We start from the raw sequence: 23,728 nt of genomic DNA on the forward strand, positions 1-23,728 counted from the left end.
TTAAAGTAAGCTAGAAAAAATAAAATGTTAAGAAAATCACAAGGAAGAGAAAATAAATTTACTATTTATTAAGGGGAAGTAGATCATTGTAAAGGTGATTCATCCTCATCGTCTTCACATTGAGTAGGCAGAGGAAAAGGAAGAGGAGGAGTTGGTTTTGCTGTGTCAGGGGTGGCAGAAGTGGAAAAAGTCCAAGTATAAGTCCACTTATGCAGTTCAAATGCATGTTGTTCAAGGGTCGGCTGTACTTGCTTTTATTTACAAGTTGGTAGACTTCATGTAAAAATCAAAATTTCTGGGTCTGATGCGGTGGCTCACACCTATAATCCCAGCACTTTGGGAGGCTGGGGTGGGAGGATCTCTTGAGCCCGGGAGTTCAAGACCAGCCTGAACAATATAGTAAAACCCTATCTCTACAGAAAAATTAAAAAATTATCCAGATGTGGTGTCTCAGACCTGTGGTCCCAGCTACTTGGAGGCTGAGGTTGGGAGGATCGCTTGAGCCCGGGAGTTGAAGGCTGTGAGGAGCTATGATCATACCATTGCACTCCAGCCTGGGCAACAGAGTAAAGAAACCCTGTCTCAAAAAAAAGAAAGTCAAAATTTTGCCACTTGAGTTCTGGTAATCCCTGGCCTGCATATTCCCATGGCAGCATTTGGCTGAAGCCCTTGAGGTGACTGGCATGCATTCTCTCCAGTATGCCACAACCCACCTCCCTTGCTTCACGTATTTCTGTTCCTTCTCTGGACTTTGTAGGCAGTTGCCCTTACCACTCTTGCCCTATGAACTGTAGGGGTAGAGGTGGATTGCAGGTTGACCATGGATAGAAGAACTGTAGTCTTTCCCCTTCCCTGAACTAAAGTGAAGAGTGCTCGTTTTAGTTAGTGCCTGTGGGGAGGCAGGCCCTCAGGACATTGTTTTGGGTCTCCCCCCTCATATTTTACCTTTTTGTTTTTAATGCCTCTGACCTTTTATTAAGTATAAAGCTGTCAATATTGTTCATCATTGTTGTCTTGTTTGATTTATTACCATGCATACATACTAGAATATCATAGATATTATGAAAAATATTCACAATGTTATTATTACATGAGGAAAGCAAGTTGCAGGGTAATGAATATTATATAATTTTTTTTTTTTTTTTTGGATACGGAGTCTTGCTCTGTCGCCCACGCTGGAGTACAGTGGTGCGATCTTGGCTCACTGCAACCTCCGCCTCCCAGGTTCAAGCGATTCTCCTGCCTCAGCCTTCCAAGTAGCTGGGATTACAGGCACCTGCCACCATGCCCAGCTAATTTTTGTATTTTTAGTAGAAACGGGGTTTTACCATGTTTGCCAGGCTGGTCTGGCTGGGATTACAGGCATAAGCCACCACACCCGGCCTATAATCTCATTTTTTAATGTAAGATTTGGTCTTTTAGATCAGAAGTCAGCAAGGTTTTTTTGGTAATGAGCCAGACAGTAAATATTTTAGGCTTTGTTGATTACATGGTCTCTGTCACAACTAGTCAACTCTGCCATTGTAGCAAAAGTAACACAGATAATATGTAAATGGATGCATGTGCCCGTGTTCCAATAAAACTTTATTTACAAAAACAGGAAATAACTGGCAAGTCATAGTGTGCCAATTCCTGTTTTAAGTGTTTGAGGGGCTGGGCATGGTGGCTCATGCCTGTAATCCTAACATTTTTAGGAGTCTGAGGTTGAGTGGATTGCTTGAGCCCAGGAGTTCAAGACCAGCCTGGGCAACGTAGTGAGATTCTGTCTCTATTAAAAAATAAATAAATAAAAATAAAGTATTTGAGGACCCAAATCTTTAGTGTCTAAGGCTTAAGAAAATACATGTTACTTTAAATAGCAGAAGGTAGAAACAAGATGCATATCAAAAGATTTTCATTCTAGTTCTACTGCTTTGAATGTGTTCTCTCATGGTGAAGAATTGTCTCAAGATGGCCAGTCTCACATCTTTGTCTCTCTCCATCAGACCCAGGGCCAGGACCTCAGCACAATTTCACCAGCAATCATCTTTGAATCAATGTTCCAGAATTCAGATGATACGGCAATTCAGGAAGATCCTCAACAGACAGGTTTGTCACATGGACTCTTTCTACTCACATCTCAGCACTTGCTGACACACTGAGTCACAGGCACAATGAATCATTCTAGGTAGCTTAAATGAAGTGAGCTTTCTATAAAGGGTCAGAAAGTTTGGGTCTTTCAGTTTAATTCCGTCTTTTCCCCTACTTCCCTCAGTCCTGAAGAAGAGAGTCTCCTTTCCCAGAATCTTCTGTTGGCTGTAAAACCACCAAAATGGGAGGAGCGGTGAGCTTTTTCTTCTGCTTTTTTTTTTTTTTTTTGAGACAGCGTCTCATTTTGTCACCCAGATGGGAGTGCAGTGGTGTGATCTCAGCTCATCGCAACCTCCACCTCCAGGCTTGAGTGATCCTCCCACCTCAGCCTCCTGAGTAGCTGGGACCACAGGCACATGCCACCACACCCAGCTAATTTTTTTTTTTTTTTGTATTTTTGGTAGAGATGGGGTTTTGTCATGTTGCCCAGGCTGCTCTGAAACTCCTGAGCTTAGGCAATCCACCCGCCTCAGCCTCCCAAAGTTCTAAGACTACAGGCGTGAGCCACCATGCCCAGCCTTGTGAACTCTTTCTTCTGATGTGATACACTGTCTATGAATGGACAGGACCCACAAACCCACAAACTTCAGATGCATAGATCCTACTGTGTTTCATGAAAATGTGTCTGTAAAACTTCCCATTAGTCAGAAAGTATAGTCACTAGTCATGTCAAAAAAAGGATGTTTAGTCTCTTTTCCAGAAAAGCCTTAAGACACTTTTTAAAATGGTTAGAACTATGTTGGGTCTTCACATTTAGGAAGTGAGGTTGATGGTGAAACGTGATACTTTGACCAGAGGTGTCACTAAATGAAAATGACAGAAAGCCGGCCTGCTAGCTATGAAGAGATCAGCTCAGTGGACTTCAGCTGTGTTTTGTTTAGCCCATAATGACTGTTTTTGTGGCTCATCTAAGGCTTGGGATATGTATATATATTTCTATTTCTTTTTCTTGCCAGCTTCCTTGATTGAAAGTTTTAATGGTGATGCAGAGTCAGTCAGTGATGTTCCGCCATCCACAGGAAATTCAGCATCTTTATCTCTTCCACTTGTACTGCAGCCTGGCCTCTCCGAGCCACCCCAGCCTCTACTACCTGCCTCAGCTCCGTCTGCTTCTCCGCCTGCTCCCTCCCTAGGACCTGGCTCCCAGCAAGCTGCATTTGGCAACCCCCCTGCTCTCTTACAATCTCCAGAAGTGCCTGTTCCCCACAGCACACAGTTTGCTGCTAATCATCAAGAGTTTCTTCCGCACCCCCAGGCACCGCAGCCCATCGTACCAGGACTTTCTGTTGTTGCTGGGGCTTCTGCATCAGCAGCGGCAGTGGCATCAGCTGTGGCAGCACCAGCCCCACCACAAAGTACTACTGAGCCCCTGCCAGCCATGGTCCAGACTCTGCCCCTGGGTGCCAACTCTGTCCTAACTAATAATCCCACAATAACCATCACCCCAACTCCCAACACAGCTATCCTGCAATCCAGCCTAGTCATGGGAGAACAGAACTTACAATGGATATTAAATGGTGCCACCAGTTCTCCACAAAACCAAGAACAAATTGTAAGTATTATGTATGAAACTACCCAGTGGGGTGAAGTGTATTTACATAGGTGACATGTTCAGAAGCTTTTACTTCAAAAAGAAAAGTGGCTGTCACATCCACCGTGAAACATGTAATTCTACCTTTTAGTCATTTTCCACATAATCAAGTGGTATAAATGTAGGAAATGCTGTGGTCAGTACCTACAATAAGGAGGCAGAGAAACAGTCTTTATCTAGCAGGAGGCACTCGAACAAATATTCCTACTGATACTGGAATCTAATCACATCATCTAGTATAAAAAAGCAGTCAGCAAACTCCAGAGGCCCCAGAATATTCCAGAAAAAGCAGGTTGTTTTCAAGGCAGAGTCAGACTGATGTGAGGGACTGATGTGACCCAGTCAGATGGCACCGGACAGCAGTGGCCAAGTCGGAGAACTAACCTGTGCTCCCACAGCCCATCATAGAATCATTTTCTGAGGAAGTACTTGGTCTTGATGACTAGGGAAATGACTTGGTCATTCAGTTAATGCTTCATGGTGAAAAATTGTCTCAGGGTGGCCAGTCTCACAACTTTGAAAGCCTAATATTTGCCAGACACCACACTGAATATCTGGAGGATTCAGAAAAGAGAAAAAACATGATTTATTTTTTATAAAAACATATATTCTAGTTAAAGAGGCTAAAAATGCCAAAAAGAAAGTTAATATTACCAGTAGGTTAAATATTAAATACTAATAATGGTAATTTAAAAAACATCAACAGCTATTATTCATTGAGTCCTTACTATGTGTAAGGACTTATTGTGCTACATATTTTTTAAAATTGAGGATCTGCAATGTGTCAGTTATTACCTATGTACATTATTTTTAGATTACTTTTTTTTGGACAGTAATCTATTTTTAGATTACTGTTTATTGAACAGATGGTACAGAGAGTTTCCATAAACCCTTTCCCCACCCCTAGTTTCCCCTATTATTATTATTATTATTATTATTATTATTATTATTATATATTTTGAGGCTCTGTCACCCAGGCTAGAGTGCAGTGGTGCGATCTCAGCTCACTACAACCTCTACCTTTCGAGCTCAAGCCATCTTCCCACCTTAGCCTCCTAACTGGGACTACAGGCACCTACCACCATGACTGGCTAATTTTTTGTATTTTTTGTAGAGACGGGGTTTCACCATGTTGCCCAGACTGGTCTTGACTCCTAGACCCAAGCAATCTGCCTGCCTCAGTCTCCCAAAGTGCTGGGACTATAGGCGTGAGCCATCATGCCCAGCCCTCCCCTATTATTATTATTGTTTTTTCTCCCTATCATCTTGTTTCTTTTCTCTATTACTAACATCTTGCAACAGTGTGGTACATTGGTTACAACTGATGAACCAGTATTGATACATTATTATTATCTAAATTCCATAGTTTAGGGTCCATTCTTTGTGCTGTACAGTTCTATTGGTTTTGACAAATGCATAATGTCATGTATCTACCATTACAATATCCAGAATAGTTTCACGTTTTTTAAAATTCCTTGTCCTTCACTTATTCATCCCTTCTACCTCTTCCCCCTCCCCTAGCAATCATTGATATTTTTACTATCTCTGTATAGCTGCAGCTCTATATGTCACACAAAACACATTTTAACATATTACAACAATCCTAGGAGGTAGGTCTAATTTTCCCAATGGAGAGCAGAGGTCCAGAGAGGTTAAGTGACTGGCTGAAGTTCACACAGCTCACAAGTGGCAAAGCTGGGATTTAAGCATAAACAGATTGATCCCAGAGTTGGTGGCTCTTGGCCACTGTGTTGAGGGGTTCAGACACTAATGGTTGGTTGGGTGGCCATACAGGTCAGGTCAGCCTTGAGATACGGGTAGGAATTAGATGGAGAAAAGGATGTACTAAGTTGGAGAACCTAAAGGTGGATGTATGCTACTATCAGACACACTAGAAAGGCAATTTGGGGCTCAACAGGGAGAACACTCAAATTCCAGAACTAGGTTGCCAACCCCCTCTAGATCTAGAGAGCCTATGTCCATTTCTAGATAGCTAGAGTCATTGGAAAGGGCTTTCCAGTATTGTGCCCACCTCCATGTGGTTTTTATTGTTTTCTCTGGTCCTGTCCTGGGGTGCTGAGTGAAACAAGTCATCCCTTTTTTTTTCAGGTATTTAAATATGGGTCTCACTTCTCCTTTTTTTTTTTTTGAGTCAGGGTCTTGCTCTGTTGCCTAGGCTGGAGTGCAGTGGTGCAGTCTTGGCTCACTGCAACCTCTGCCTCCCGGGTTCAAGTGATTCTCCTGCCTCAGCCTCCCAAGTAGCTGGGACTACAGGCACACACCACCACGCCTGGCTAATTTTTGTATTTTTAGTAGAGACGGGGTTTCACCATGTTGGCCAGGCTGGTCTCCAACTCCTGACCTCAGGTGATTCGCCCACCTCGGCCTCCCAAAGTGCTGGGATTACAAGCATGAGCCACCACGCCCAGCCTCCATTATTATTTTATAGTGTCATCTGCTATAACGTAGCCATAAGCTTTCACTTTCCTCCCACACTCATCTTAGAGGCACTTTTTAATTTCCTTTTTAGCGAGATAAAAGACAAAGCTGCCTCAAGATAAGACTTCAAGAAAGTGGAAACCTTTTAGCCCATGTAATAATAGGAAGTATACTAGAGCGAAAAGGGTGATTTTCTGGGCATGGGTTTATAGTCCTACTTAGTAATAATATAAATAGTGTTCTGGAACTCCTGACCTCAGGCGATCCGCCCGCTTCAGCCTCCCAAAGTGCTGGGATTACAGGCGTGAGCCACCGCGCCCGGCCTTAAATAATGAATGTTTACTGAATGTTCACTATGTGCCAAGTGTCCTACGTGCATCATCTCATTTCATCCTCACAGGGGCCTTTGAAAAGGTTTTTGATTATTATCTTAGTCAATTTTCTGTTGCTTATAACAGAATACCCCAAACTGGGTAATTTATAAAGAAAATACATTTCTTTCTTACATTTATGGAGGCTGAGAAGTCCGAAGTTGAGAGGCCACATCTGGAGGGCCGCCCTGCTGGTGTGGACCCTCTGCAGAGTCCTGAGGCAGCACAGGGCATCACATGGCGAGGGTTTGAACATCCTAGCTCAGGCCTCTCTTCCTCTTCATTTTTTTTTTTTGAGACAGAGTCTCACTCTGTTGCCCAGGCTGGAGTGCAGTGGTTCGATCTCGGCTCACTGCAACCTCCGCCTCCCGGGTTCACACCATTCTCTTGCCTCAGCCTCCCAAGTAGCTGGGATTACAGGCACCCGCCACCGCACCCGTCTAATTTTTGTATTTTTAGTAGAGATGAGGTTTCACCGTGTTAGCCAGGATGGTCTCAATCTCCTGACCTCGTGATCTGCCCACCTCGGCCTCCCATACATAGTGCTGGGATTACAGGCGTGAGCCACCACGCCTGGCCTTTTTTTTTTTTTTGAGACGGAGTCTTGCTCTGTCACCTAGGCTGGAGTGCGGTGGCGCGATCTCGGCTCACTGCAAGCTCCGCCACCCGGGTTCACACCATTCTCCTGCCTCAGCCTCCTGATTATCTGGGACTACAGGCACCTGCCACCACGCCCGGCTAATTTTTTGTATTTTTAGTAGAGACGGAGTTTCACTGTGTTAGCTAGGATGGTCTTGATCTCCTGACCTCATGATTCACCCGCCTTGGCCTCCCAAAGTGCTGGGATTACAGGCGTGAGCCACCGCGCCCGGCATTTTTTTTTTTTTCTTTTTCTTTCTCTTTCTTTTTTTTTTTTTTTAAGAGAGAGATTGTCACTATGTTCCAGGCTGGGCTGGCCTTGAACTCCTGGGCTCAGGTGATCCTCCTTCAGTCTTCCAAATAGCTGGGACTATAGGCATGTACCACCACACCCTGCTTCTCTTACTCTTCTTATAAAGCCACCAGTCCCACTCCCATGATAACTCATTAATCCATGAGTGAATTAATTCATTCATGACCCAGTCACCTCTTAAAAACCCAGCCTCTCAGTACTGCCACACTGGGGATTAACTTTCAACGTGAGTTTTGGAGGGGACAGATACTCCACCCATAGCAGTTATTATTCCTGTTTTTACAGGTGGGGAAACAAGACTCTAAGAAGTTAAATCACATGCCCAACACCAACAACTAATAAGTGGCGCAGAGCTTGGACTTGAATCCAAGTGTGGCTGAATCCAGGGCCCACCCTTGAACTATGCTGTGCACCTTATAGCACAAGGCCTTTACAGGGCTGTCTGCCTGTGAGAAGAAGCCTTAACCTGTCCTTGGCATGCAGCTTAAACTCTGAGGGGAAAAAAAGAACTTTCCAGCTTTCTTAGAAGTATTGGGGGGGCAGCAGGGAATGTGGAGAGCCTGAAGGAAAGCTAGTCCTGGGATCCCTCTGAGAAGACAATCTGCTTGAGAAAAGCAACCTTGGAGGAGGAGGAGCCTTTGGATACAGAACCTAGTGGATTAGGCAGCTGGGAGCCAGCCAACTAGTAGCGTACAAAGCTAACTACGTTGTCAGCACTGAATGTCAAACAGTGCGGTGACCTCATGTCAGAGCACAAACAAAACATCACTCGGTATAAAAATCCCTGAACACTAAGGGTTTTCTGTCTTCTTGGATGACCATTACAGTTGGGGAGGCTTCAGGACCCTGGGGATCTGTCATATTACAGTGGCTATAAATGAGATTTCTTTTTCTTTTTTCAGCAGCAAGCATCTAAAGTTGAGAAGGTGTTTTTTACCACTGCAGTACCAGTAGCCAGTAGCCCAGGTATGTAATTCCATGTTACCCTTAAGAGAAGGCAACTCTGTGGGCCCCTTGAGGCACAGCTAATTATTGCTTTGTCCCAGTTTCTAAAACTTTAAAAATCTTTAAACAGCCTCAGTTAAATTCTTTACATTGTATTGTTGGCTAGAGTATTTCATATTCTCACAACTATTAGAAGTTAGTATACTTCTGGCCAAAATACCGTGTTTAACATTCTTTAACTAGTAACAGTTCTTTCCCTTTCAGATACAGCTTTAAAATGTAGCCAGAAAAAAATTTTTGAATCACAGCTGATGCTAAAGAGGGCAGTTGTTAATTCACTGGACTCTTTTCTAATTACAGTAATGAAGAAATAGCATCTGGGTCAGAGACACATATAGAGCTGAAAGTTCCTTTTATTCAAATTCTTTATTTTATAGATTAAGACAGTGGGACCCAGAAAAATTAATTGACTCCCCCAAGGTTGTAAGTGAATCTGTGGTGGAACCAAAGCACTAGTTGTCAGGCCTCCCAGTTCCCACCCTGTTCTCCTGCCCATTGGCCTTTGTTTTGTTTTGTTTTTGAGACAAGGTCTCACTGTCACCCAGGCTGCAGTATGGTGGCACGATCACAGCTCACTGCAGCCTGGACCTCCTGAGCTTAGGCAATCCTCTTGCCTCAGCCCCCCAAGTAGCTGGGACCATAGGCATGCTGCACCACCATGCCTGGCTAATTTTCTTTTTTTTCTTTTTTTTTTTTTTTTGAGATGGAGTCACGTTCTGTTGCCCAGGCTGGACTGCAGTGGCGCAATCCTGGCTCACTGCAACCCCTGCCTCCCGGGTTCAAGTGATTCTCATGCCTCAGCCTCCCAAGTAGCTGGGTTTCAACACTATGCCCAGCTAATTTTTGTATTTTTAGTAGAGACAAAGTTTCACCATGTTGGCCAGGCTGGTCTCGAACTCCCGACCTCAAGTGATCTGCCCACCTTGGCCTCCCAAAGTGCTGGGATTATAGGCATGAGTCACCACGCCCGGCCTAATTTTTCTTTATTATTTGTAGAGACAGAGTCTCACTATATTGGCCAGGCTGGTCTCAAACACCTGGGCTCAAGAGAATCCTCCCTTCTCAGTCTCCCAAAGTACAGGGATTACATACAGGCATGAGCCACTGCACCTCTTCCTGCCCATTGGTCTTTAGCTCTGTCAAGACACACAAAGCCTGGCTGAATATGGAGCAAGTGTTCGTACAACACATGAGAGAAAGAGAGATGAGTAAGATGTCCTAAAGGAGCTCAGAGTCTCCTGGGCAGGCAGAACCAAGCAGGTCCTGTACCGCAAGGAGAGAGGTGTGGAAGGAAGACAGCAGCACTGTGCATGTGTGCCGGGAGGCTGGATACCGGCTTCATCCAAGCTAGTCCTCTGCGTAGGCCTACAGAGAGTGGGGGAGTGAGCTAGGTCTTGAAAGATGAGTGTCAGTTCTCCAGAAGAGTGGTGTCCAGGGATTTTAGGCGTAAGGAAGAGCCCACAGGCCCAGGGGTATAAAGAACGTGTCAGAAAAAGTAGGCATCCACATGGAGGGTGCAGTGGAGAATGACTGGAAATGAAGCTGGAAATACAGGGTGCATCTAGATTGTGTGTGTGACTTTCTAAGGAAATGGGACTTTGTCTTGGGCTGGGGAGTGTCCCTCTTTTACCTCAGAGGGCATGTGGTCCAATTTAAAGCAGAACGAAGCCCAAAGTGTGGCAACCATCCTTCCCATGGTTCCCATGGCACTCTGCTCTCACCTAGTCCATGTATCCCTGTCCCTCATGCTCCTGCCCCTGCAGCTACTTGAAGAGCAGTCTCTCTTGCCTCTCTCGCAGGGAGCTCTGTCCAGCAGATTGGCCTCAGTGTTCCTGTGATCATCATCAAACAAGAAGAGGCATGTCAGTGTCAGTGTGCATGCCGGGACTCTGCAAAGGAGCGGGCATCCAGCAGGAGAAAGGGCTGCTCCTCCCCACCCCCTCCAGAGCCGAGCCCCCAGGCTCCTGATGGGCCCAGCCTCCAGCTCCCAGCGCAGACTTTCTCTTCAGCCCCTGTTCCTGGGTCATCATCCTCTACCATGCCCTCCTGTGAGCAAAGCCGACAAGCAGAGACTCCTTCAGACCCTCAGACAGAAACGTTAAGTGCCATGGATGTGTCAGAGTTTCTATCCCTCCAGAGCCTGGACACCCCGTCCAATCTGATTCCCATTGAAGCACTACTGCAGGGGGAGGAGGAGATGGGCCTCACCAGCAGCTTCTCCAAGTGAAGGGCCCGTGTGTGCTCACCTCCGGGAAAAGTGGGTGAGCAGGAGGCATGAGGTACAATGCCTGCCATCATGAGTCAGAAATTTGAAGGATGAAGAAATCTACTGTTTGAAATCCTCACCTTTCAGACGTATTTTCTTTATTCACATCCCAGGAGCATCCATTTTAAGGAACTAATCTTTGGAAAAAAACAAAAAACAAAAAACAACAAAAAAAGCTAAGTTATAAGTGAACTGTTTGGCTGCACTGTATGTCACTTTTGCTTGTTGTCATGTGAACTTGGAAACTAAGGTTACTCGTGTGCATAAAAATTCTAAATGAAAGGGTGTGGTTTCCATCAATCTGATGCTGCCCATCGCTTGCACTGGGGTCTTTGTGGTTTGGGCAGGAGAGTTCAGTGTGTTGGGTGTTGCTCCTTCTGTGTGTCTTGAATCTGAGGCTGACATTTGCTTGGAAGGCCAGACCCTTGCTCCATCAGAGAGGGCAGTGGCAAAGGCCAGTGAGGCAGCTGTGAGTTGGACAGGGTTCAGGTGAGATGGTGTTGTCATTTGTGCTTAGTGTTGGTGGTGCTCAGGGTGGATAACACGGGTCGTTCTGCAGCCCGCTTCAGCACAAATAGGCAGCTTAAGGCCTGGCTCACAGGCTGTGGGGTTGATCTGGCTCTGCAGAGGCCCTAGGCAGCTTGTTGACTGCTGTCTGTCGATGACGTGTGTGCAAAGCAGGCTCTAGCAACATGATCACTGTCTTTGCCTTCCTGGTTCTTTCTCTCAGTTGGTTGCCAGGGCTTGCAGATCGCAGTGAATTTTCCTTGGGGAACGTCGCTGTTTTGTCCTAGAGTGAACTTGTGGCTTATGGCCAGTTGCTGTTTGGTGGTCTGCCTTCTTTTTAATGGTATTTTCTTCCTCAGAGCAGAAGGGCTGCATTTTGCTTATCAGAAGAAGGTGTAGATTTAAGGGAATTAGTATGAGGTGGCATGTAATTGGCAGGCCAGGTGTCCTGGTTCCAGGTTCCAGCCAGGCTTTGGGTTGCCCCCTCCATCTCTGCCCCACTCTGGATTTTGCATACAGCCTCATACAGTGCAAACAAGGATGTGACTTGCTCAGCTTAGTCATGTGATTTATTAAAAAAAAAAAAAAAGAAAGAAAGAAACACAAAACGATGATCTTCTACTCAGGGTATAGCAAAACAAAAAAATTCCCTTTCCACCAAAAAGCCTGAAATGTTGCAATAAGTTATCTCATTTGGAATGTTTCATTAAGTTGTGTTATAGGAAAAAATTGTGTGTGTGTGTTATAGAATTATATCCATATGTCTGCCTTTGGCTCCAAGTCATTGCCTCTTAAAATAAAAGATACAATCCATACTAGCATGAAAAGTTTCTCTCAACAGGCTATATTAACATAGTCATGAGTGCTGACCAAACTCACCGAGCTCAGAGGCCAGGCATGGCCTGAGGTGCAGAATAGGCCTCTGCCTCCCAAGAGCCCTTTCCTTGCCCTGAGCAAGGAGTGGTGTTCCACAAACAAGGCTGCTCTTCTAAGCCGACAGTGTCAGGCAGGAAGCAGCCATAATTTTGCCTTGCATTTTCATTCCCTAATGTAAAGGGATCTGCATTGGTCACTCTCCTGTTCTCTGAGCCATTGCTCAGGGCCAGCCAAGACATTATTGAGAACAGATAATTTACCTTGGAGCCAGAGGCCCTCCCTGCCTTTAGCAAGGATGTTCAGGGACAGACAAAGAGGGCAGTGGTGGTGAATGTTGTTACTGCCATGAGGAGAAATGGCAGTAAGAAATCTTAACTACAAGCAGCCAATTTCTCATTCCAGGACCCTAGCCAGAATAATTGACTTCTTTTTTTTTTTTTTTTTTTTTTTTTTTTGAGACAGAGTTTTGCTTTCGTTGCCCAGGCTGGAGTGCAGTGGCGCGATCTTGGCTCACCACAACCTCCGCTTCCCAGGTTCAAGCAATTCTGCCTCAGCCTCTTGAGTAGCTGGGATTACAGGCATGCGCCACCACGCCTGGCTAATTTTGTATTTTTAGTAGAGATGGGGTTTCTCCACGTTGGTCAGGCTGGTCTCAAACTCCCAACGTCAGGTGATCCTCCCGCCTCAGTCTCCCAAAGTGCTGGGATTACAGGTGTGAGCCACCATGCCTGGTCTAGGGAATTGACTTCTTTTGACCTTCTGCACTCCCTTCCCCAAAAGGACTGTGGCTTCTGGTGACCATTGACCTCAGCAGAAGTTGATAAGGCAGGAGGAATTTCCTATTAACACAGTGGGTTAGTCCTCCTGGAAAACCATCTGCTGAGCATGAGTTGTCCTTGGCTGTCTCTGGGCCTCGCACCCATGGGAAGTTTTGAGGTAGGGCCCTTGCTGTTTACAACTTCTGAGAGAGTAGTGATGGGACCCCAAAGTAAGCTTGTATCAGAGGGCAGTAATGACCTTCCCATATCCCCATCTTGTGGTCACCTGGGATTTGGGTTCCCTGGGAGCGGAAGTGGGAAATAGGAGCCCAGGGAAGGACATTTGAAGCACCCACGGTTTAAATAGCGACTCTTCCTGGTTAGCCAGGGCTGTGCTCATGTTGGGCCCTACCCAGGTCAGTGGCCTTTTCACTCTCAAAGATCGGGGGTGATGAAGCAGCATCTTAAACAGTGTTTAGGCTGACAGATTTTTCCAGTTGAAGAAGCTGAAGTATCTGCCTTTTGAGGGTGACTCTAGATTACAAGAGAGACTATCAGATCCAATCAGCTTTTGAAAAATCAGGAAGTGCTTAAAATGCCAGTGAGTGGTTGTGAAGATCAGGTTTATTTCCCAGGTAGGTAGTCTTTCTTTCCCTCCTTTTCCAGTTCTCTTTTCCTACCTGTCCTTCCATAAGCCTGGTCTCTAGTGCGGAGGACCTTGGAGAAGAGAGGGCCCCTAGCTAAGCTGGAGCCAGAAAGAACCTTCATGGTGAGTGTGGTTTCCCAAACCTGGGAAATGAATCTAGGGTGAGGTTAGGGAGGATTTGTAGAATTCTGGCAGGTAAAAATCAAGCTTTTTTCCTCTCCCATAGTAAACTTGACCATTTTCACCCTGTACGTTATCTTCTAGCTCCTACTAACATCTCCAATTAGACAACCGCTTCAAAGGGTGCTTAGCAACAGGGATTGGGGTTCATGGACTTAGGAGGTGGTAAGGAAACTGGCTGGCACCACCAAACTGCCTTAGTGAACTTGGCCCTTCCCAGGCAGGTAGGTTGGGCATTGAGGGATAGTGGCCCAGTCTTTCCTGGCAGGGTCTGGCCAGTCTCATGGGGGCACCACTAGTTTGGTGACAGAAGTGGTGTCATTTATTGAATTCCACCTCCGTTTAGAAGGAGATCATGGTACAAAGCCCAGGAGGGGCCGGGCCTTAAGATGTGACGATCTCTCTGAGTAAAAGGCAAGGGGCTTCTCTTCTTCACCTCTGGGATAGTTGGTAGATTGGAGAGTTTTATTTTCAGGGTCAAGGCTGTGGACTGATGGGGATATTGGAGGGTGGGTGGGTTTTCCTGAGAGACTTTGTATAATGCTGAATGTGTCCAGAGGGACAAGTTTGCAGAACCTCATATTGGTATATTAAAGAAATAATAAAATAAAAAAGCACTTTAGGTTATTTTATCTTTAACCCGATTGCTGCAATTTCTTTTGTGTGTATATATACATATATATACTTTCCACAAAGTTTTATTTTTTGCTCAGAATAAAAAGTTAAATTGAGGTGTGAAAAGAAAAGCACTTACCTTGGTGCAATATGTGTAGCTTGATGGTCGTTGTCCCATGTGGCCCTGGCCTGGCCGCGTTTTTCCGCTCAATCAGCCCTGTGCTATGAGGCTGTCCATAGGGAAACACTATTATGCATTCTCAGCAACCGCTCAATCTATGCAAGCCTTCCCTGTGTGCCCCAGGGCGCCCCCTCAGGCTCTCTGAAGAACTGCTGTGGGTCCTGTTTTCTGCTGACTGTTGAGGCCCTTTTTCATCACTTCTTGGTCTCTCGCCATCTTTTCCCTCTTCACCATTACAAAATGATGCCTGAAAGGAAGGAACAGATTGTTCCTAGGTAGAAACCTGGCACCTTCTAGACTTTTATATTTGTAATCACATCCATTGTCCTTAAAGACTTTTCCAGAGTCATTGAAACCATTGATTTGTGGAACTGCAACAGTATTTCTCAAGAGTTTACAATTGTCTTACACCACCAATCAGAAATATGTTTGGGGAGGCATGGGTGGCAGGGGGCAACATGAGCCATTTCCATACTGCTCCTCATACTACCTGTGTTGGTTCCTTAAGCAAAAAGGCCTCCAGCCTTCATTAAATCCTATAAACAAACATTAAATCCCATGAATCATTATCAACTTTCTTCCTTTACTCCACCTCCCCCATTTTATCTTCAATTCTCAGGCTATAGAATAGACAAGTTTTAAAATATACTTCAGCCAAAGCAGAAAGATTTTCATAGATCCAATATGCAAACAGTTCTGCTGTGACATAGATCAGAAATTGTCTGTTCCTTAATATTTGGAGGTGGAGGCAATAAAACTGAAGCATATTTCTGATTGGTTAGCCATTTTGGCCTGTTTCCTCTTGCATGTTTTTTAGGGAGAGAGGGAAAGGGTCCTGTATTTCTTCTGATGCCCTTAGGGGAAGCCGACGACCACTGGGCATTTCTCACTGTTACTCCTGTTCAAGAGAGGGCTTCTCAGTCTGCACTGAAAAATGCAAATTAAACTGGATCTTTATGTCAATGTGTACATAGTACAAGCTTTTTTACTGGAATTGAGGTTTAAAACCACACACTGCCCTTTTGGTGGTGTGCCTGTTGGGCCAAAAATTGGGTGATAATGTAGTGTCACTTTCTCAGCTCAATGCAGTTTCTACTTTTTCTTATGGGAAAATTTTTCATAAAACCTTTTTGCACCAAAACCCAGGAGTGTTTTTTGCAATATCCTTGTTATCCTCGTAGTGTGCCAAGTCAGAGGCTTTCTCTTGCCCTTTTCCTGCTGTGTTCTCAGGCCTCCCAAGGGCTGTTTGACTCAACAGTTTACATCCTTCGTTGTGTTTTGGAGAATGTGGGGGTGGGTCAGAGTTCAAGGTGTCTGTTCCCTTTTCCTGTGAACTCTTCCTAGTCCCTATTTGGGGAAGGTGGCTGGAAACAGATTTTTGCTGAATTTCTGGCTCAGATCTTCTAGCCAGGAAAGGCAAGAGCCCCCAAGAGCCCTTTTTTTTTTGACATACACTAATCATTGGCCGGGGTCTTGGTGACAACTTTTAAAATCCCAAATCGTTTTTTTGGATTATATAAAAGTAAGTGTGAAACATGGGAACAACGGACTTCCACTGAGCGATGTGAAAACGTTACAGGTTCAGTACTTCCAAAGGAAGAAACCTCCAAACCCAAAAAAGAATAAATACGAATTTGTATTTTTGAAGAATGTGAAATAATGGTGTTTGCTTAATTGCTCATTTTGTATAAACTTAATATTGTACTTTAAAATATCTGCTAAAAAGTGAAAATTTAACTTTTTGGAATTGAAAAAGCAATATTAAATACTAATGAAATCCTAATTAAATAATTATTTAAATCTGGTAGTATCTGTGGCATTTCTTACCAACCCTGCCCATAGTTGACATTTTTCCACCACTCCCCCCTTCCCAGCCATCAGTGTTGGAGAGGGGACAGAAAGGAAACGTCGGTCACCAGGAGAGTCTGCAGGTTTCCTTTTAATCAAGGCTCTGCTGAAGGTGTTTTGTGGGGCTAAAAGCCCCCAAAGCATGAAATGGACATGTAACACCACCTGGATCCCCCATAGCAGGCCAGACCACTCTGGCGAGCACTGCTGGTCTGCCCAGATCTGGGTAATCAGACTGGGTATTCATTGGCTGCATTTCAAAGCACAGCACTGCTTTCAGCCAGGATGAAGTGGGAGTGAACCCAGCTGCTAGCAGAGCTGCCACTCCAGGCTGAGAGCCAAGTACCAGCCACTGCCAGTGAAGACTGGCCCCTTTACTGAAGGGAGTTGTTCAGAGTCCAGCCACCGGCCCTGGGGAGGGAGAGAAGTCAGGGTATTCTGCTCGGGGATGGTCAGGGCTCCGCAGCTCCATCGCCAGCATCCTTTGGAAAGCCGCCTCTGGCGGAGACAGCCGGCTGGGGGGGCGCTCCGGGTTTGGCTGAGACGTTCTAGTTGGAACAGAAAGGAAAAAAGTGAGGCTGGGAGGCAAGGCCTTGGATTAGGCCCCACAAGGATACGGCCATTTGGCATTTGGATAGTATTAACTTTTTCGAAACCTTTCACCAGATCAAAGGAGGTTAGGGATAAAGCGACGGAGACATACTTCCCCCCTCCAGGGTAAGCTAGGGCTTGGCCAGCCTAGCCAGTGGGCAGACCCCACCCCACCCCAGCCCAGCCCAGGGTGGGCACTAACCCCGCCACCAGCCGGCTCCGGGCGCCGGCGGCCCAGCTGCCGTAACATCTCCTCGCAGGCTGCGATGGTGTCCAGGAGCTGCCGCTGCCGCTGCTCCACCGCGTCCAGCAGCTGCTGGGCGCGCTCCTCCCGGGGCGGCTGCGGGGGTGGCCTCCCGCCGAGCCCCAGCCCCGCCTTCCCGCGGTCCACGCCGGCAGCCTCCCTGCCAGGGAGAGAGCGAGAGACAGACGGTCAGGGCCGGCGCTTGCGCGGGGCCAAGCCCCTTCCCTCCGCCCCGACGGGCCCCCTCTCACCCCCGTGACCAGTCTGAGCCCGGGCCCCATTCCATCTCCGCTTGCGCGGCCCGACCACCGCCCCCCTTTCGGCCGCCCCCCTCCCCAGCGCTGCGTTAGGGCTTCGCAAGCCTGCGCCCCGCCCCGTCCCCACCGGTCTCCTTCAATCCTCCTGGGGGTCGTGGTCCCTTTAAGCTGCCCGGCGCAGAGGTGGGGCCGAGTCTCCTGGACCGGAAGCTGGCTGGGAGCGTCACTTCCTCCCGGAAGCGGGCCTTGGCGGATGTCTCCGGCGCGTCGGTACAGAGGGATGAGGGCCGCGGTGGCTGCCAGCGTGGGGTTGAGCGAGGGGCCCGCTGGCTCCCGGAGCGGCCGCCTCTTCCGCCCGCCGAGTCCCGCTCCGGCGGCCCCCGGGGCCCGGCTGTTGCGGCTCCCGGGGAGCGGGGCCGTGCAGGCCGCGAGCCCGGAGCGCGCCGGCTGGACCGAGGCGCTGCGGGCCGCCGTGGCCGAGCTGCGCGCCGGCGCCGTGGTGGCCGTCCCCACCGATACGCTGTACGGCCTGGCCTGCGCGGCCAGCTGCTCGGCGGCTCTGCGCGCTGTGTACCGCCTCAAGGGCCGCAGCGAGGCCAAACCTCTGGCCGTATGCCTCGGCCGCGTGGCCGACGTCTACAGGTGAGGCCGCCCCGACCCGGCCCCGCTGGGGGCGGCACCGCGGGAGGGGTTTCCGGTGACAGGCTTGGGAGACTGAGGCGCAGAGAGCGGGAGGGGCTTGTCCAGGCTCACCAAGGAATCCGGAACTGGAAGTATGTACCGAGGACTTAACGTGCCTCAGGCCCTGAACTACATGCTGCTGGGAAGCAGCAACACGCGAGAAAGGCAGCGACCCTGTTCCCTTGGCGCATTTGTGCTAATTGGGGAGGCCCCCGGGAAAAAAGCAAACACGGTAGCTTAATTTAATAGCGAATGCCTTGAAGAAAATAAAACGTGGAGCTTGATCCCACTATCGCGGTATCACAGCGGTGCAGCTGTTGTAGTCCCTGAGACCAGAGGCACATGGGCGTCAAGCCAGGGGTGCGCCTCTGGAGCTCTGCTTTCTGCTCAAGCTCTTAGGGAAGTGAAGCAGGGAGACAGGCGGCTCCCATTGTAAACTCGAAGGATTCCTTTCCTACGTCTGCCCAGAGTCTAGGAAAGGACCACCAGTGGCCCTTCAATTTTGAATGGATTTATGCTTCTGTGTTTCCCAGATACTGCCGTGTGAGAGTACCTGAGGGGCTCCTGAAAGACCTACTGCCAGGACCAGTGACCCTGGTGATGGAACGCTCGGAGGAGCTCAACAAGGACCTAAACCCTTTTACGCCTGTGAGTCAAGTTTTCTCTTGTGTCCCCAGACTCCAGGCCACTTGGCTTTCACTAGGATCCAGATAAGACTTACCCTCTTACCCCTTCCAACCTTTCTCATGATCCCTTTCCCCTTGCCTTATAGCTTGTAGGCATTCGGATTCCTGATCATGCCTTTATGCAAGACTTGGCTCAGATGTTTGAGGGTCCGCTTGCTCTCACTAGTGCCAACCTCAGCTCCCAGGCCAGTTCTCTGAATGTCGAGGTGAGTTTACCCAGTCCTTCCCCTGGAAATGTCACCAGCGCACACACTGTTTCCTGTGTAATCAGTGGCATTGATAGTGCACTGGGATGGCCAGGCGTGAGAGTCCTTGGGCCAACAGTGGGAAGGTTGCCCAGCTGGCAGGGAGGTGGTGGGGGGCAATATAAATTAAAAAAATTTGAAAGATTTTATCTCAAAATCTGAAAAGCCAGGGGGAGAATTGGTGTTTTCTTCTGTCTTTATAATAATAGGAAAGATTATGATAAGAACAATGTCTTCCTGTTTTTCTGGAGATAACAGTTTTTGGAGAACACAGTTAGGCTGTAAATCTTCACGACAGTGCTAGGCTATAAATCTTCACGACAGTGCTAGGCTATAAATCTTCACGACAGTGCTGTAAAGAAAGATGAAGAAGGCCAAGGGCAGTGGCTCATGCCTGTGACCCCAGCACTTTGAGAGGCCCAGGCAGGTGGATAATGTGAGGTCAGGAGTTTGAGACCAGCCTGGCTAACATGGCAAAACTCCATCTCTAATAAAAAATACAAAGATTAGCCAGACATGGTGGCGCATGCCTGTAATCCCAGCTACTTGGGAGGCTGAGGCAGGAGAATCACTTGAACCTGGGAGGTGGAGGTTACAGTGAGCTCAGATTGTGCCAGTGTACTCCAGGCAGGGCTCTAGAGCGAGACTCTGTCTCTTAAAAAAAAAAAAAAAAAAAAAAGGTGAAGTTTAGCTTCCAGAAAGTTAAATCACTTGTTCCAGGTCACACAGCCAGTAAGTGACTGACTCAGATTTTTACCCAATTTTTGACTCTTGCCCCTGTTCTCTTATCTCTGCCACAAGCCAGATCAAAGAAAGGATCATCCTAATCCTTTCTTGGCTACATAGATTAGAACAAAGGTGGACACATAGAAATTTCATTTTTTTCTTATTACTAAGATGTAAAATGTAGTAATAAGCTACATTGTGTCCCCAGACTCAGCCAGACACATAGTGTCACACATAGTATCCAACATCAGGCCTTGGGCCTTCCTTGGGCTTATTACATCCAGCTAATAAGCCTGGATAGAGTAACTTGCGTGCAGTCACACAGAGATATGATGGAAAGTCCAGAGTTAGAGTCCATATCTCTGTTCAGAACTCCATTTGATGGGTTTTCCATTCCCAGACCTAGAGTGGGGCTCAGGGTTCTTAGAAAGTGAGAGTTCAGCATCCCTTCCCATTCTCAGAGTGCAGGTTTGACTTGGTCCTGGTGGCTGTACCCCAGGAGCAAGAATCGGGATGTGGCACAGGGAGGGGAGGTTTTTACCTTGTCAGCAACCATTTGACCTGTCCAACACAGTAACTGGTATTTATGATTTCCTGTCCCAAATTTCCAGGCCTAACTGCCACTGCAGTGTCTTCACTGGGGGGTTAGGGAAGCTCTAGCTCAGTTAACAATTCAGTCCACTGTTCTAGGAGGAGTATCCTTCTCATAGCCCAAAGACTGAGTGCTGGTGGCATGCAGAATCTACCATGTTCTACTCTTCCTACCCTGATCAGAGTTGCAGTGAGATCCAGGAGCATAGTTCTAGAGCTAGAAGGAGCTGGAATCACTTGTTCCAGGTCACACAGACATTAAGTGACCAGATTTTTACCTAGTTTTTTTTGTTTTGTTTTGTTTGAGACAGTCTCACTCTATTGCCCAGGCTGGAGTGCAGTGGCACCATCTTGGCTCACTGCACCCTCCGTCTCCCGGGTTCAAACAGTTCTCCTGCCTCAGCCTCCCGAGTGAGTAGCTGGGATTACAGGCGTGTGCTACCACGCCCGGCTAATTTTTGTATTTTTAGTAGAGACGGGGTTTCACTATGTTGAGCAGGCTAGTCTGAAACTCCTGGCCTCAAGAGATCCAGCCTCCCAAAGTGCTGAGATTACAGGGGTGAGCCACCGTGCCTGGTCTTTTTACCTAGTTTTTGACTCTTGACCCTGTTCTCTTATCTTTGCGGCAAGCCAGGTCAAAAAAAAGATCATCCTAGTCCTGTCTTGGCTACATAGATTAGAGCAAATGAAATGAGGACATAGGATCATCTAGTCCGGCCCACTTGTCTTGTAGGCCTGGATAGAGTAACTTGCGTGCAGTCACACGGAGATACGATGGAAAGTCCAGAGTTAGAGCCCATATTTCTGCCCAGAACTCCATTCATTGTACTTACATTTCCCTAACTGAAGCAATGTATGAAATTTCCTTTTGACATAGCAAGATTTTTTTTAAACCCTAGATAGGTGTTACTTGGAGTGCTAACCCAGGAGGCCTCCAAACCTCATAGAATACAGTGTCTTTGGCACAGTTGACCTTAACTAAATGAAGCTTCTTTCTCTGCTTAGAGGAAGATGCCTTCTGTTTTAAGACTATATGGCCTTTGATGACTGCGTGCAGTTTGACATTATTGGATACACCAGGGATAGTGTCCATATGCTCTTCCTTCTCCCTCTTCTCAGGAGTTCCAGGATCTCTGGCCTCAATTGTCCTTGGTTATTGATGGGGGACAAATTGGGGATGGCCAGAGCCCCGAGTGTCGCCTTGGCTCAACTGTGGTTGATTTGTCTGTGCCCGGAAAGTTTGGCATCATTCGTCCAGGCTGGTAAGTCTCTTTCCTGTGGCGTGGGGAAATAATTTGAGGGAGGTTGGAGAGATGCAAAAAAGCTTTGTCAAGATAAAAATGGTGCCTCCTATCTTGCGCTGAGGGAGTGCGGGCCAGGTTTGGAGAAGTGGTAGTTGCAATGGGACTAAGTTTCCTGGCTTTCTTAGGATTCAAAAGGTTTCATCAAGGGTTGATGAACAGGGCGTAACAAGGCTAGCCAGTTTCGATGTCCCTGCTCACCAGCCTCTAGTGGGCTCGGGACTTTGAGAAGTCAGACTGGTAACTGTCCTGTTTCCTCCTCAGTGCCCTGGAAAGTACTACAGCCATCCTCCAACAGAAGTACGGACTGCTCCCCTCACATGTGTCCTACCTGTGAAACTCTGGGAAGCAGGAAGGTCCAAGGCCTGGTGCTGGATACTATGTGTCTGTCCACTGACGACTGGCAAGGCCTCATTTGCAGAGGCCACTGGAGCTAGGGCACTAGCCTGACTATTAAGGCAGTGTGTCTTTCTGAGCTCTGTAGACCAAGCCCTTGGAGCTGCTGGTTGAGCCTTGCACCTGGGGAAAGGATGTATTTATTTGTATTTTCATATATCAGCCAAAAGCTGAATGGAAAATTTAAGAACATTCCTAGGTGGCCTTATTCTAATAAGTTTCTTCTGTCTGTTCTGTTTTTCAATTGAAAAGTAATTAAATAACAGATTTAGAATCTAGTGAGAGCCTCCTCTCTGGTGGGTGGTGGCATTTAAGGTTCAAACCAGCCAGAAGTGCTGGTGCTGTTTAAAAAGTCTCAGGTGGCTGCATGTGGTGGCTCATGCCTGTAATCCCAACATTCTGGGAGGGCCAGGCAGGAGAACTGCTTGAGCCCAGGAGTTCAGAATCAGCCTGGGCAACATAGCAATACTCCGGCTCATAAAAAGTCTCAGGTGACCAAAGGCTCCTGAAGCTAGAACCAGGTTTGGATAAAGATTGAAGAGCCACAGGCCACTCTTCCCTCTGAGCCATTGGGCCTGGTGGTGTCATGTATTGTAATTGCTGGCGGGTAGAGCAGTCTTTTTGGTGTAATAGTGGGATGTCTGCTTAGTTGGCACGGGTTCAGTCCAAATGGAAGAATATTGGGAAATAAACCTCCACTATCCTTTTCAGTCAGGGACTTTTTTCTTATTTATTCATAAAATAAATTATAGTTAATTATACCCATAACACCTTTATTTAAATCCAGTGTTCTCTGCAGCCTTTTGTCTATTTATATGTGTACCAAGTGTTAAACATAATTATTATTGGGCATTTGAACTTTGTTTTTCTTTAAAGAAATGCTATTAAACGTATTTGTAAATGGTTTATTTTTCTTCTTTTGAATTATTTCCTTAGGAGAGTAGGTCAAAGTGTAGGAAGTATTTATGGCTCTCAATATGGATTAGCCTTCAAAAGAACTGAGTCAAGTTACACTGCCATTAGCAATGTGTGAGAATGGCTGCCTCTGCCCCCTGGCCTTGCCATGTTTAGTATTTTTCAGATTGTGCGTGTGTTAAATGAAGCCTGTGTTGCTACCTTCTGTAAATTACTATAGGTCAACATCCAACCCTTTCAGCTGTCCCTGCCTGCCTTGGTTTCCCCAGCTAAGCCCCAGAGCCAGGTGGCCAGGCCTGCTCATCTCTCTGGTGGGGTTTAATATCAGTTACCTAACTGGGGCTGGGTGTCCTTGAGGTGACCACTGGGGGTCTATTTCCTCCTTCCTCCCCTTCCCTCTTGCACCCTAGTTCCCAAAATTCCGATTCAGTCTTTTTTTTTTTTGAGACAGAATCTCTGTTGCCCACACTGGAGTGCAGTGGCACGATCTTGGCTCATTGCAAACTCCACCTCCCAGGTTCAAGTGATTCTCACACATCACCCTCCTGAGTAGCTGGGACTACAGGTGTGCACCACCACACCCTGCTAATTTTTTTGGTATTTTTAGTAGAGATGGAGTTTTGCCATGTTGGTCAGGCTGTTCTTGAACTCCTGGCCTCAAGTGATCCACCCGCCTTGGCTTCCCAAAATGCTGGGATTACAGGCGTCAGCCAAGGCACTCAGCCCATTT

At 47.0% G+C, this 23,728-nt stretch overlaps 3 protein-coding genes across 7 annotated transcripts in view; 2 read left to right on the forward strand and 1 right to left on the reverse strand.

The window, feature by feature from the left end:
- Nucleotides 1–16,317, forward strand: part of MTF1 (metal regulatory transcription factor 1) — a 51,636-nt gene extending 35,319 nt beyond the window's left edge. For all 4 annotated transcript variants that reach the window (XM_063657435.1, XM_054494702.2, XM_063657436.1 and 1 more), the window contains 4 exons: nt 1,986–2,088; nt 3,087–3,682; nt 8,386–8,449; nt 10,288–16,317. In XM_063657435.1, coding sequence (XP_063513505.1) covers nt 1,986–2,088; nt 3,087–3,682; nt 8,386–8,449; nt 10,288–10,715 — 1,191 coding nt within the window. In that variant the 3' untranslated portion in view covers nt 10,716–16,317. The remainder of the gene's footprint in view (nt 1–1,985; nt 2,089–3,086; nt 3,683–8,385; nt 8,450–10,287) is intronic.
- A 119-nt stretch (nt 16,318–16,436) lies between these two features.
- On the reverse strand, nt 16,437–17,718 carry C1H1orf122 (chromosome 1 C1orf122 homolog). Of its 2 annotated transcripts, none has more exons than XM_054494796.2 (3): nt 17,585–17,718; nt 17,159–17,360; nt 16,437–16,913 (listed from the first exon to the last, which is right to left on the reverse strand). In XM_054494796.2, the coding sequence occupies exons 2-3, from the start codon at nt 17,204–17,206 to the stop codon at nt 16,818–16,820; spliced, it is 144 nt and encodes a 47-aa protein (XP_054350771.1). In that variant the 5' UTR covers nt 17,207–17,360; nt 17,585–17,718; the 3' UTR covers nt 16,437–16,817. The 2 variants fall into 2 exon arrangements, with proteins under 2 accessions (XP_054350771.1, XP_054350765.1); XM_054494790.2 differs by lacking the exon at nt 17,585–17,718 and adding an exon at nt 17,452–17,581.
- On the forward strand, nt 17,711–22,989 carry YRDC (yrdC N6-threonylcarbamoyltransferase domain containing). Its single transcript, XM_054494777.1, has 5 exons — nt 17,711–18,099; nt 18,672–18,786; nt 18,911–19,030; nt 21,506–21,648; nt 21,952–22,989. Exons 1-5 carry the CDS (start codon nt 17,711–17,713, stop codon nt 22,022–22,024), a joined length of 840 nt encoding a protein of 279 aa, XP_054350752.1. The 3' UTR covers nt 22,025–22,989.
- The last annotated feature ends 739 nt before the right edge of the window (nt 22,990–23,728 follow it).

This window comes from Pongo pygmaeus, chromosome 1, assembly GCF_028885625.2.
Source record: "Pongo pygmaeus isolate AG05252 chromosome 1, NHGRI_mPonPyg2-v2.0_pri, whole genome shotgun sequence".
Taxonomy (NCBI): domain Eukaryota; kingdom Metazoa; phylum Chordata; class Mammalia; order Primates; family Hominidae; genus Pongo; species Pongo pygmaeus.